This window comes from Halichoerus grypus, chromosome 2, assembly GCF_964656455.1.
Source record: "Halichoerus grypus chromosome 2, mHalGry1.hap1.1, whole genome shotgun sequence".
NCBI lineage: Eukaryota > Metazoa > Chordata > Mammalia > Carnivora > Phocidae > Halichoerus > Halichoerus grypus.
Window position 1 is genome coordinate 187,677,657 of NC_135713.1, and position 14,496 is coordinate 187,692,152.

Consider the following 14,496-nt stretch of genomic DNA (forward strand, 5'->3'; position numbering starts at 1 on the left):
AATGAAAGAAGCAGGCGGTTGCTAGTGTTGGTTGAGTGGCTCAGTGATATTCAGGCCAATTTCTCAGTGATACTCTTGGCCTTTCCTTCTTGCTTTGTTGCCTCATGGTCACAAGATAGCTATGGTTGACCCTCCATGTTCAAAGCAGGGAGAAAGCGGTAGGGAGAAGGATGGGGCCATCTTCGTTTATAAACAAATCAAAGACTGTCCCAGAAAGCCCTTCAGCAGACTTCCCCTTAGATGTCATTGAACTGGGCCAGCCCCCCAGCCATAAAGGAGGCTGGGAAAATGCGCAACAGGATTTCTGATAGACTGAGGGGACCAATCAGGCTCTATCAGGAGGGATCGAGTACATTGTTCCTCCCAAATCGGCGGGAGGTATAAAGGAAGGAAATAAGAAAGAGATATTGAAGGGGGGCAGAATACGCCACCCCAAAATATGTCACTTTGACATTACGATTATTTTGAGCTCAATTCACATTAAAAAAAAAAACAAAACAGATGCAAGAAGGGTATTCTAGTCTCCCCCCCTTTTTTCCCCTGAAAACAGGAGACAAAACTCCCATGTGAAAGATGCCCTCCTGGTACCATTCGATGGGGAGTCAAATCTGAGAGACTTCTGTACAAACAGACCTTGTTAAAAATAATCTTTCTCTTTCTCTAGCCTCTCCATATATTGTCTCTCTTTATTCAACCTAGCATAAAAGTATTCGCAACTTGCCACTTTTTTAGGTCTTCATTTCCTTACGAGGCTCCTAGGTGGCGTAAAGCTTACATAAATGTGTGTGCTTTTCTCCCGTTGATCTGTGTTGTGAGTTCAGTCCGCAGGCCCCGCTGAAAAGCCCTAAAGAGGGAAGAGGGAAAATGTCACCTCCCCGGCAACACGGCGTTGACAGCCGGCAGATTCTGCCACTGTTACTTATTCTCTCTCTGGGTCTGAAAGCTCCTCGTACTCACGTCAGACATCACGTGAACGCCCGGGGAGACATGGATCAACATGTCCGTGTCTTCCTTCTAGACGGGCAGTTCTCAGCTCTCAGCTCGGGCTGCACATGAGACATGCCTGCGGAGCTTGTGAAAAATACCAGCGCCTAGACCCCAGCCACCGAGAGTTGAATTTAATTGATCCGGGTGAAGAATAGCGAGCACAGTTCTTGGGACACGAAGCACACAGCACATCCTCGCTGAGCGGAGGAATGAATGGCAGAGAATTTCTGCCCCAAACTTGTCGACCCCCAGCCTGCACTGCGCACCATCCCCTGTGGTTCCCCCTTCCTCGGCGTTCCTTCTCTGCTCAGCACGGCCCTTAGCCACCCTCAGTTAACCACATGTGTGCTCCAGGTGGACCCTCCTGTCTACACATTGCCTGCTTCTCCTGCCCCTGTTGTGCTGGGCACCCCAGTCCTGCTCTCTCTCTCTCTCTCTCTCTCTCTCGGTAGCTGCCCTCGTCTGAGAAGGACATCCTTCCATCAACAGCCAGGCTCACTTCGGGCGCCTTAGTTAGCTAAACTCCTGCCCAGGGTGAGAGAAGAACAGTGTGAGGGGTAGGATTCCAAATGTTTGCTCTTCCACATTCAGCCACAATCCCAAAATGGACACGCAAGTTTTCAGTGGCAGAATGCCTAACAAGCAACTTAACAAGCAACCCACAGACAGAATTTTCGCTTCTCCTGCCCAAGTGTAGAAAATGTGTCTTATCTGATTTCTTGGACAAATGTGAGTCTGAGAAGTGCCTCTGTTGACGTCACAAGCATGAGTCACCGGTGAGTGTCTCCAGAGATGATATCATCCGATATCAGACTCTGGCCCTCATCACACTTCTGAAACTGCTTGATCAAAGGTCACCTGCAGGGCCAGCTTCACGGGCACGCGGCCTGTACTGTCCCACAGAGCCCCAGGCCCCGCACTCAGGAGGGTCCTGCACTTGGTTTTATAATCCGCTGTTGCCATCTCGAAATTCTTAACAGTTTTTGAACAAGGGGCCCTACATTTTCATTTGGCACTGGGCCCTGAAATTATGTATCAGCTTCTGGTCGCTCATAGTCTCTTACAAAATCCAGCGAGGTTTTTTCCTTCTTAGTAGGGTCTCCACAGCATATGACCTCAGCCTCCTTTGTGCAAGAAAGGAGGTGTCCTGTGACACCCCACTCCCCAGTTCTCTTTCACTGCATTAGGAGAGGGTGCTGTAATAGGGTTGCGTGGGGTGCAAATGACGGTTGAGATCAAGAGGCCCTGGGGAACGAGCCCTCCCTGGCTCCCAGACATGAGGGAGACTTAAAAGGACCAACTTGGGAGTCCAGGGCTCCAGCAAACAGAGACAACCGGAGTCAGCTCCAACCCAAAACAGAAAATCAGCAGGAAAACTTATAGGGGACCGTATCAGACTTCAGACACCTTGAAGAACCTGTTCCAACTCCTGGAGGGGCCATCCACCCATGGTGCAGAGGACAAACGAAAACTGAGCCACAGTGTCCTCTACCAGGCGAGAGCGTTGGGAGGAGTCAGGAGATGAGGTCCAAGTTTTGCAAGGAAAAGGCTGAGGGAAGTTCATTTACCACGGAAGAAGGTGGCCCAAGGCACCGTAGAAGGACAGAGAAGGAGAGTGGGGGAGGGACAGAACTGGGGGAGACGGCTGCTGGAGGCAGTGGATGTGAGATGGGGCCCACCCAAATTCTGCCCCGCGACCCCCACCCCAGGCCTGCCGAGCCGGGATCCTTCTGCTGGGCCAGGCTCTTGGCAAGCGGCAGAGGTTTTGGAAGGCAGAGTCTTAGCTCTGGCTCAGAGAAGAGGGACAGAAGATGGCGATGTTCAAGGCCTTAGGAGGGGAGCCTGAGGCAGAGAAAGGAATTGGGGCCTGGTCTCCCCATGGCAGAGTTCATCAGGGTCCAGGATCTGCCCTGTGTTGGCATCTCCTGGCCAGGCCATGGCTCAGGTATCTGACACCTGGGGCCCAGAGTCACATGCCAGGAAACCCAACACTCTTGGGCCCCAGCCCCCAATTTCCATCAGCTACAGGCAAACAGGGTTTCTGGAGGAGGAAGCGGGTCTCCGGAGTCGGGCAGCAGGGAGACAGACTACTTCCGGGGAGAGGACACACAGGAGAAGGCTCTCCCACCAACAGGGGTGAGAGGTTGAGAGGAGGAGAGAGGGGAGGGGCGAGGAAGAGCGGGGTGGAGAGGACAAAGCTGGGGCAGGCAGACGGGTGGGTGGTCCAGGAAAGGGGGGAGATGGCCATAGAAAGCAGGCCTTAGTCACCTAGCCTAGCTGAATGCCCTGAAGTCCGATCGCTGACTGGTCTTCCTTGTCTCTTTTATATGAGTGCCAACCTGGCCCTCTGGTGCCTTCGGGGCCCACCTGGCAGCCACCCAGGTAGCCTGGCAGAGAAAGACTTTATTCCAATAGGAAAAACTAATACATGCGTGGAAGCAGAGACTTGGAAGCCCCCAGACCCAAAGTGACCAACAGGGTCTTGGACCAAGAGACTTCATAGATTAACCCTCCAGAAACAAAGAGATGCTAGAAGAATCTCAGGCCCAGGGTACCTCTTACCCAAAGGGCCTAAAAAGGGAGCCTTAAACCCCAAAGAAGAAGCAAAAGTCAACCAGACCTGAATGAACCCCCAAAGGAAGGCCCCCGCCCTCAGAGCCCCCATGGGGGAAACCTCCAGAAGAGAGAGCTGGTGGTGGGGAATGTGTGGAATGGAATTCTCTCGACTCACTCTTCCTTTATGGGGCTTTTCTTCCCCAGCTCCTACTTCACTCCAGGACTATGCCAATCTTCAGCCATGCTCCCACCAGCCGGTCCCCTGCTGTCTCTCCTGCTGGTGATAGGCACATGTGGCACGGAGCCCAGGCCCCGGGGCCCTCCTCAGGGCTGCTACGTGGCCGAAGAAGCTGGTGAGCGGACATTCCGTTGCAGCCAGGCGGGCCTGAGTGCGCTGCCCACCGGCATCCCCAACGACACACGCAAGCTCTACCTGGACGCCAACCGGCTGGCCTCGGTGCCGGCAGGAGCCTTCCAGCACCTTCCTGTCCTGGAGGAGCTGGATCTGTCCCATAACGTCCTCGCCCACCTCTCGGGGGCCGCGTTCCGGGGCCTGGCGGGCACGCTGCGCCGCCTCGACCTCTCTGCCAACCGGCTGGCCTCGGTGCCCGTAGAGGCCTTCGTGGGCCTGCAGGTCCAAGTGAATCTGTCCGCCAACCCATGGCGCTGTGACTGTGCCCTGCGAGAGGTGCTCAGGCAGGTGAGGCTGACACCGGGCCCTGGAACAGGCATCGTGTGCGGCCCCGGAGCCCGCCCCGACCTCGTGGGGCAGGAGTTCCTGCCTCTGGCGGGCGAGGAGGAGCTGTGCGGGGCGGGGCGGGCCGGGGCCCAGCGGAGCACTGATGTGGCCCTGCTGGTCACCATGGGGGGCTGGCTGGTGCTCGTGGGGGCTTACCTGGCCCACTACGTGTGGCAGAACCGGGAGGAGCCCCGACGTCCCCTCAAGCGGGCCCCGGTGCTGCCCGGGCGCTCCGAGGACTCCTCCACCCTCAGCACAGTGGTCTGAGGACCGGGGCCACCCCTCCAGCCCCCTCTGATGACCTGGCCTACATTCCTCCCCCTCTGCCCTCTCCTTTCCCCTGACCCTCTCTGCCTCCTCTGCAGCCCCATCCCATCCCAATTCCACCCCCCTTCCTCTCCCATCTCCCCTAAAAACCCAATCTCTCTCTCAACCAACACCCTCTGTGGGGCCTGGAGTGTTTGGTGCCTACTCTATCTCGGAGACCCAAAGTTCCCAAGTCCCCACGGTGGGGGGCAACAGAACAGAGAATGACAGTAGATGGTACGAGTGCCCACTCAGAGGTAGGGGCAGGCGGCTGTGGGAACACAGAGGAAGAAGCCTCTACCCGGCTGAGTGATCTCCAGGCTTCACTGTGTGGATGTTTGAGCTGACTCTTCAAGAACGAGAAGGGCTTTGGGCAGAAGAGGGAGGACCCCAGCTACAAAGTGGTGAACAAAGGCAAAGAGGATGCAAACAACTCGGAAATTATGGGCAGAAACGAGACATTCCTGGGGGCTGAAGTAGAGGGTGCAGAGAGAGAGGAGGGGAGGCTGGGCCCTGTGGTCTCCTGCTCTCCTCTCTCCACCTCTCTCGAGAAGCTCCGCCCTCACTTCCTGCCTCTCTCTTGGCCCCAGGCTCCTCTCCCTCTGCCCTCTGTTGGGGACCGCCCTGGCTTAGAGGGCCCTGCTTCCTTTTCCAGAAATGCCCCATCTCTCTGCTCCCTCCTTTATACACTGACGGGCTTTCTGAACCCTTTCCCTTGGGAGAAGAGTGGTCTCCTCTATGTCGGAGCTGAAGATGGGTCACTGGGAGCTGGAGGGGGATGGGGACTAGGAGATCTCCCACCCCCAGAATATCACTGGACAACTCAATAAAGTCACTTTTATTAATGCCCCTGACCTCTTCCTTATTGCTCACCTCATTGAACGCCTGTGGCCTGACAATGAGGAGTGGGAGGGTGTTGAGCTCTTTACCACAGCTTCTGCCACCGCTTCGGTGGTGGGTGCTCCCACTGGGCTGGATGCCAACTCCTCTCTCCCCTCCCACCTCCCAGCTCCTGACACTGGAGTCTATCTGCTAGGGATGCCAGGGCCTGTGAATTAATGATGATGGAACCAGAATGGAGGATGGGAGGAGGCTGGAGGGAGGACAAAGGAGGAGGAGGGAAGGAGGACAACGTCCAGGCATCAGTCATCAGCTGGCAGCCTCCAGCCTGTGGACGGGGCAGAGGAAGCAAAGGGAGAGGGAGCTGTTCCCCTCTTGGCAATCTGTCTTTTCTCCCAGTGGGAGTCTGAGCAGGGGGTACAGAGAAATTAGATGTGCTCAAAGTTAATGAAGGAATTCCCGGGGTGGCAGAGACCAAGTCGGCCAAAGGAGGGGGGCCCTATGAGATATCCCTATCACCAAATTGGCTTCTCAAGGGACCAAAGGGGTCAACACACCCCATCCCTTGCCTCCATGTAGGGTGATCCAGCCATGCGGCCTCCGGGGAGGAAACAGCTGCTTTGGGGAAGCTCATGGGAACCCCAATAGAAGCTGAAGATAAAGCCACTGAACCAGTGCTCCACCCAGTTTGGGGCAGAGCCTGGGGTAGATGGGGCAGCCACTCAAGGAGAAGCAAAGAGGAACCCGTCACCTCCCCAGTCCCTCTGCCCCACCCTGACTTCCCTGTCTCCTTTCCACCACCACCACCCTTCCTGTTGCCATCTCTGAGGCTCCCTCCACCACTCCAAGGCTGAGCTCCCTCATATCATCCAGGAAGCTTCAACTTGACTCATCTCCGAAAAACCTGGGACCCGCCACCCCATCCTCTTTTTCAGGAGACATGGGCCTCCCACTTTCAGGGATGCTCAGGGGTGGGGAAAGAACGAGGATGTGGGAATTTTTGGGCTGCAGTTCGACCTCCACCCCAGCCACACCCCGGCCTGGGCCTTGGAATCTTGGCCCCAACCCTATCAAACCCTCCATCAGTTTCTCCCCTGCCACTGTCTGTCCCTCTCTGCTCACCTACCCATTCCTGAAATCAGGCCGGGACAACTCACTGGATGCTGGGAAACAGACCATGTAGACCCACGGGAGTGGGAGGCTGAGGGACAGGTGGGGCCCTGAGACTATCATCTATGCCCATCTCTGGAGCCTCGCTTGACTTCCTATCATCCTGAGCCGCAGAAATGGCATCTTTAAGATCTGCAGAGAATCGGTTCCCCCATCTGGACACCTAACACCAATTCCCCGAGGTAAGCTCAGGATGGGAAAGGATCCAGGGAGGGGAAACTGCCTGGAACCCAGGTCAGGAGGGGTCCTAGGGCCCTGGATAGTAAAAGTGATCTACTAGTTCTCCTGATGGCCCCCTCTGGCTCAAAGTCCTTTCTCTCTTGGGATCTAGGGCAGCAGAGGGAGAGGGAGGACAAGCAGGACAGAAGATGGAGGACTGGGGAGGTGCCAGGGAGAGACCCCTTCACCCCAGTCAGCTGGGGTCCCTGAGTCGGAAGTTGGTGGGGGGGGCATCAGAAGCTATAGCTTCAGCTCAGCGCATTACAGGACACTGGACAGAGCGGAGCCTCCACAGACTCGGAGATGCTCCCGCCTAGAGCAGAAGTCGCTGAACCCCTAAGCCCTTCCCTCTGCACCCTGGCCTCTGGGTCGTACTTGTCCAGTGGGCAGGCAGGAAGGGGTGGCATAACCAGTTTCTCCCCCGTCCTTCTCTCTACTGGCGACCAAGGATCATAGGACCCATGTTCTGAGATGCCAAGCCGGCAGCTGGACGGTTTCATTTTCGCTGCCTGCTTCTCACACTTCTGGCTGGTACAGATGCACTCTGTCAAAACCAACACTCCCACCGGCATGAGCGGGAGCCAGGAACAGCGCTGCCAGGAGCCAAGAGAGCCCAGCCACATATCTGGTCCAGAAGAACCTGAGAGGTCTGGGGCAGGACCCAGCTTGGCATCCACGTGCAGCGTCCTGGAACCAGCGGGCTGTAGGTAGGGGTGGGAGAAGAGAAGATGGCTCTGGAAGTCCCCCACTCAGCGCTCGCACACCAGTTTCTTCCTGCCCTGTGCAGCAGAAGCCTGGAGCGGCCCTGAGGGAGCTCCCAGTCTGAGGGGGAGAGACATGAACCTAACCCTCGGGGAACTCCCAGACTAATGGAAGAAATAGGATCTTTTCTCTTTGGGGAGCTCTGAACCTGGGGAGACCAAGACCTACCCCAGACACAGAGACTTGAGCATCTACAAAGCCTCGTTATCTACTAAAGGAAGTGAACAGGGAGCCAACTGTGGGTACCCAGGAGCTGAGGGAGGCAGTTAAGGAGCATCGGGTGGGGCGCAGCCCCCACCCTTCCTGTCCTGGGCTCACGTGCAGACATTTCAAGAGCAACACCGAGCTCTCCTGCAGAGGGAGGACATATCAGCCTCAAAACCAGAAGCAACCCGAGAGCTTACACCGAGGGGGGGGCTGCATCTCCCCCATTAGACTAAGGGGAGTTCCGACTACAAACAGCTTCACCTCATCTTGCTGGGACTTTGTCACCAGCAACCTCGCTGCCTATGAGGAACTGTGTCCCCAACCAGGAAGGCAGAAAACCAAGCAGAGCGAGGCCTCGAGCTGCCAAAAGAGATGCCACCACAAGCCCATTCATTCCTTCGACATTTATTGAGTTACTACTATGTGCCAGGCACTGCAGATACAAAAATGAGGAAGTCATGGGGGTATCCATCCTTGGGGACCTGACAGGTTAGCGACGGCAGCCGCCGTGACAGAGGCCGGCGGCAGGGGCCACGTGAGCCCAGTGGGGCACTGAAAGCAAACGCCGAGGTTCAAGCCAATCTTTGTTCGGATGGGTGAAGAAGATGGCTCTGGAATCTCCAGTACTGGGAGTGACTGCATCATGGCACTTCTCAGTTCTTGTCTCTCTGTCCCCGTTTAATGTCCTACTGCCGTCACTACTCCCACGCACCTGCCGGTCCCTGGACTCTAGCTTACCTGCACCCAGTCACAATACTCATTTCTGCACTTAGGGCCATCACTGTCTCCTCGAGTCTTTTGACTGAGTGTCTGAGTTCAGCCCTCAATTCTTCACTTGTGGGGTCAGGGGCAATTTATCATGCAGAGTCAGACCGTCAAGGAAGGTTCCTGCAAGAGATTGTGTGGGAACAAGCCCCTGTCCTCCAGAACCAAGAAAACACTGCAGAGTGAGGTAGGGAAGCCAGTTGAGGGTTCCAGGCCAGGTGAGAGGGGCTGCTCCTGAGGGCTGTTGCCCGCACCTGAGCAGCACAGGCTGTGAGAGCTGGCAGCGATCTTTATTTTACAAAAGGGCCCAGAGAGGGGCAGTGAGTTGTCCAAGGTCACACAGGGAGTCCGGGAAGAACTAGGACTAGAACCTACAGGGGCCCTGTCCCTCTGGGACACACACACACACACACACACACACCCTTCCAAGGGAAAGGGACAAGGGAGGGATAGGGAGAAACAAGGGTGGACCCAGGGATGCAAGTGAGGGAGCTGGAGGGGGATAGGAAGAGAGCCCCACCCACTCAGAGCCAGCCCCACTTCACACACCACAGGAGCTGAAGAAGCTTTGGGAGCATGAGAAGCTGTATGTTCTGGTGACCAAGGCTGTGGAGCCGCTGGAGGAAGGCACCCTGGAGAAGGGGGGAAAGCCTGGAGAGGGCATTCCATCCCCCTCCTCACTGCTGTGGGGTTCAAAGCTGGGAATCCTCAAAATGCTTCCTCTGCCCCACCCCCATGCACGCACACACTTGCCCCTCCCTTCCCCTCCCACAGCGCTGGACTCTCCCCTGCATCCCTGCCCACCATCAGGGCAACCTAACGTCTCTCCTCCTTACCTGCCTCTCACCCAGTTCCCCTAATAGCAACATCTTCATCTTTTACAATTCCCCTCTTCTCTTTCTAAGGACGTCTCCATCTAATGTCTCAACTTGAATCCTGTGAGGCAGGCTAGGTTACATTTGGAGTCCCCACCTCGGAGCGTTTGGGAAACTACCTCGGAAAAGTCTAGCGGCTTACCCAGGTTTCTGGGTCTCAGTGGGCTTTCCCTCCCAGCTCCACCCTCTGCCCAGTTCCCCTGTCTTCAGCCGTCCCCCAACCCCTCGTGGGGCTCTCCTGCTCTCCTGCTCCTCTATAGCAGCCACTCATGGTGACGGGGTGTGTCCCTTTGCCCTCTGCAGGATCCTCAGTGCCCCCTGGAAACTACTGTAAGGAGCTGAGCTCCCAGGCACCCCACACCAGACCTGCCCTGATCATCTTCCCCTGGGGAGGGGTACCTGAGGGAGGGCACAGGACGCCAAGGCCCAGAAGGGAGCCTCTGTGCCTGGGGGTGGGGGGCCCGCTCAGTGAAGTCACGTCGAGGCGGGTGGAGCGGGGTAGGGTCCTGGTCACCACTGTCCTGCACCCAGAGCTCAGTCTGGGCCTGAGCCGGGAGCACACGGAGTTTCAGGCGCTACGGGCTGCGGTGGAGAAGCGGCTGGAGCTGGAAGACCGGACCCGGGGACAGCGGCCGCCCAGCTAAGGCGTGGTGCGGCGGGAGTAGGGGACACGGCGGGGGCGGGGCGGAGGCTCCGGGGGCGGGTCAGGGGCGGGGCGAGCGGGCTTTCTCAGGCCGGGGGCGGGGTGATAAGGGAGATCCGGAGCGGGCCAAAGTGGTGGGGCCGGACTGTGAGCGCCAGGGGCGGGACCCGGGTGGAGATGATCGGGGGAGAGGGGCGGGGATTAAGAGGACAGGGGCGGGGCTTGGTGGCCTGGGCGGGGCTAAGGGTGGCTGGGGCGCGTGTGGGCTGGATGGGGGTGACGGACCTGCTTCCCCAGGGAGATCTCAGCGCACTGCAGGGAGGTTTCTTTAAGCTAAGCGAGAGACTGGGGCCTTGCCCTGACGGAGTCTTCTCTCTGAACGGGGAGAACTCTCTCCCTCCTCAGGGACTTCCCTGTCTCTCCAACTGTAGGAGTACCTAGCTGATCACTTCCCATATCTGCCAGGTGGATGGGGCCCTGATCTTAGTGAGCCAGAGGTTCTGGGGATCCAAGAGGCAGGGCTGGGGACTCAGTCCTCTGAATGACTGCAGGAGACTTCTGGTAAACCCAACCCCATACTGGCTGGTTACATGATCTACCTGTAGGGGCTCTGTGTGGTAAGGGTGGGGAGTGGGGTCGGGGTCCCTCCCTGACGTGACTGGCAGGTCTCCTGACTTAGACCCAATGGTACCAAGCCAGACCTACAACATAATTTACGGGTCTCAGTGCAAAGTGAAAACTACAGGAGTTCTTGCTTAAAATTATTAAGAATTAGGGGCGCCTGGGTAGCTCAGTCATTACGCATCTGCCTTCAGCTCAGGTCATGATCCCAGGGTCCTGGGATCGAGCCCCGCATCGGGCTCCCTGCTCTGCGGGAAGCCTGCTTCTCCCTCTCCCACTCCCCCTGCTTGTGTTCCTGCTCGCTATCTCTCTCTCTTTCAAATAAATAAATAAAATCTTTTAAAAAAAATTAAGAGTTAGTATTCTGCTGGCTGTGTCTGTGCAGAAAGAGTTCCTTCCTGACAGACAGAGCTGGTGAGGGGCCTGGGGGTTGCAGGACAGGTGTGAGGGGTGACAACTAGGGTAAAATCGAGTTTGAGCACAAGAAAGGATGCAAGAGCTCATGCAGCTCCACCCCCTCGGTCACAGATGATGTCTCTGGCCCTGAGAGGAAGGTACTTCTCCAGGGCCATACAGCGGGCTCCTAGCAGAGCTTTCAATGGAATTCAGGTCTCCAGACTCTTAATCTGTGCCCAACTCTGGCACTAATGGACAGAGGGGTCAAGGGTGGGAGCAGGGGCTATAATTTAAAATTTCACTGCAGACCACTTCTGAAGCTGGTGGTTCCCCAAAGCAAATCATCCCATGATATTTATTCCCTATTGTGCAGATGGAGACCTCCCTGGACTAGAATTTCATCTAGGGTGAGGTAGGGGTTTTCTGTCTTCACTTTAAGCTGCACAGGGACTTTCAGGTCAGAGCTGCAGGTGACCCGGGCCCTGGTAGGACCCCTCTATACCAGGGAGCACAATGCCTTGTCACCACTCTGTGCCCTCTATGCCACCCCCTCCATCCTTCAGGTGCTGGCCAAGAACACCTGGCTCTCCTTGACCAGGACTAGGGAAAGCAGAGTGGGCCTTTGTATAAACCCAGGGTTGCTGGTGAAATGGAGAGGCACTTTGGCTCCAAGTTCTCTTGGGGGGAGAACTTCAAAGGTTCCATCTGGGACCCAGTACCTTTTACAAGGATCTAGGGGCTCTGTCCCATCAGGAGGGGCCTAGCAATCATAGCTGAGGAGGAAAGTTTCTGTCTCATCAACCATGAAGTGGACCGGAGCTCCAACACCTCTTCCAGCTGCATCTCCAGGGGCTCAGGAAGAGCTGGGGTTCTGGGGGGAATCAGCTGACAGAGGAGGCATCTCTGGATTTGGGCTGGAACTGGCAGTGGACTCCATACCAGCCTCGTGGGTAGAGGGATTGGCAGTGGAGGGCTGGGGGCAGCGAGGGCTGACACCTTGAAGTATGACACATTTCTCTAATTCTTCAGCACAACTTCAAGTTGAACAAGTGTCACAAGACCCTGAACTTGTGACAAATGTCACAAGGCCCTGAACAGTATCACAAGACTTGTCTACTCAACCAGGAGTTCGGAGGTGTCTTGGGCCCCAAAGCTGATTTGGGAGTTTGGGAAGAAACCTCAAAGTATTTTAGAGGATAAGAAAGGATTCTGGCGGGGCACCTCGGTGGCTCAGTTGGTTAAGCATCTGCCTTCGGCTCAGGTCACGATCCTGGGATCCTGGGATTGAGTCCCGCATAGGGCTCCCTGCTCAGCGGGGAGCCTGCTTCTCCCTCTCCCTCTGCCTCTCCCTCTGCCTCTTCCCTCTGCTCGTGCTCTCTTGTTCGCTCTCACTCAAATAAATAAATCTTAAAAAAAGAAAAGAAAAGAAAGGATTCTGGGGGTTTTATTTTGTTCAGAAAGGAGAATTTATAGAAGTATAGCTCACAATCTGCAATCTGCACCCCAAGACTTCCAACCTCCCATAGGAAATATAAAATGCAACCCCCTTGGGGCCTGTTCTTCCTGCCTCTCCACCAGATAGTCACGCCTCCATTCCAGCCCATCTTCCTCCCTAGTTGGTTTTTACTCAGAGAAGATCTGGCAGTATGTCTGTGCCAGCTTCTTCTTGCCAGGATCAGTACCTTCCACCCTTGTGAACTCCACTAGCCTGTTCCCTCTCTGTCCTCTTTGGCCCCTTCCTAAGGAGAAAGTCAACAATCATAAAAGGAAAATGGGTAAGGAAATAACAGCCTGTTCCAACGTCTGCGTCTGCAGTGCACTCTATGGGTCAGAGAGACATTCAGGTTCCCAGAGAACAGGTGGCTTCCTCCCCTAGGTCAGCTCCCTTCCCTGATACCCATTTTCTAGCAACTACACACAAATCACAAGCTTGGTGCCCACGTTAGAGGTGATTATCGCAGTGACCACCGGAGGGAGATAGAGAGCAGAGCCTGCCGCCTACAACAGCACCCAGCCTCCTATTCTCAGTTAAGTCACTCTTAATTGACCTAAAGAGTTCTTACGAATTAGTCTAAATTAAACCTCTTCCAGCACAATTTAAATTATATCCCAGAGGGGCGCCTGGGTGGCTCAGTCGTTAAGCGTCTGCCTTTGGCTCAGGTCATGATCCCAGGGTCCTGGGATCTAGCCCCGCATCAGGCTCCCTGCTCCGCGGGACGCCTGCTTCTCCCTCTCCCACTCCCCCTGCTTGTGTTCCCTCTCTCGCTATCTCTCTCTCTGTCAAATAAATAAATAAAATCTTAAAAAAAATTATATCCCAGATTCCCCTGATTGTAAACCAAGACTCTGAGGAGAAGGAGCCTCTGGACTCTTAAGGGATTCTCTGGCCTCTCCCTAAGACTCCAAGGAAGGGGGACTGGAGAAGTAACAAAGAGACGGGATATTCTGGATGGGTGGGAGGAACAGTGCAGGGACAAAGCTGACATGGATATTTTTATTCCAAAAGCACAAGATTTTCAATCTGGCTGACCCCGCAAGCCCTTATTTCTTCTTTGCCTCAAACCCTCAAAGCTGCCTTCTTGGAATGCCATTAGGCAGTTTGGGGGATGATGTATTGGGACAGAGGTGGGATGGGGTGGCATAAAGAGAATGAGGACAGGCCTGGTAGAGTCCAGAGTGAATGAAGGAGGGCAAGAGAAATGAAAGGAGCAAGACTTCCGGGTCGGAGGAGAGAAAGCCGGCTACATGGACTTTAGAGGCCCCCAAAGAGAGCAGATACACATGTGGCTTCTAGAAATCACCGGTCTCCAGGTCTTTGGAGGATGACCTGGACTGGAAACTTTGGCCTGCAGCCAGTGGAAAGAGGGTAGACACCAGCAGGAAACTCCCAAAAGTCTCACTGAGGCAATGGTGGGCCAGTGGGAGGGTGGGGAGTGGGGCCACCTTCTCTGGAGCTGATTAAAGGATGAGAGACTGCACAGCCCAGGACGATGTGCTGGATGACAGGGGCATCACATCAAAGCACGGATTAAGAGATACAGAAAGGGAGAGATAGGTAGAGATGGAATGAATATAGCACATACACCTATTTCTGCACACATGTGCCCATGTGACAGGGACCAAATGACTAATGACTGCCTTCCCACACATCCAAGCCCTTGGTTGGAGCTGTTGAAGGAGGAAGTACTAGATAGTCACACAAGAAGGGCCTAGGGGATGGGAAGGAAGCTGAGCCAAAAGATAGGGGGCAGGGACCAGAGACCCCAGAGATTTTGTTTTATGACACAGAGAAGAGAGATTTGGGAGCATCTGTCATACTGAATGACACTTTGGAGAAAGAGGTATAATTTGGTTTTTAGGGAGTTTTGCTGAGCGTGGGATGGTCTGATCTTGGCATTCACCACTAGCCC

The 14,496-nt window shown here is 55.4% G+C and overlaps 1 protein-coding gene and 1 long non-coding RNA gene across 2 annotated transcripts; both read left to right on the forward strand.

The window, feature by feature from the left end:
* The first annotated feature begins 2,097 nt into the window (after positions 1 to 2,097).
* On the forward strand, positions 2,098 to 5,381 carry LRRC3C (leucine rich repeat containing 3C). Its single transcript, XM_078066458.1, has 2 exons — positions 2,098 to 2,117; positions 3,748 to 5,381. Exons 1-2 carry the CDS (start codon positions 2,098 to 2,100, stop codon positions 4,547 to 4,549), a joined length of 822 nt encoding a protein of 273 aa, XP_077922584.1. The 3' UTR covers positions 4,550 to 5,381.
* Positions 5,382 to 6,235: 854 nt separating this feature from the next.
* LOC118527886 (uncharacterized) lies at positions 6,236 to 8,564 on the forward strand. The gene is made up of 2 exons (XR_004913324.2): positions 6,236 to 6,780; positions 7,266 to 8,564. It is a non-coding gene; the product is annotated as an uncharacterized LOC118527886 (long non-coding RNA).
* The last annotated feature ends 5,932 nt before the right edge of the window (positions 8,565 to 14,496 follow it).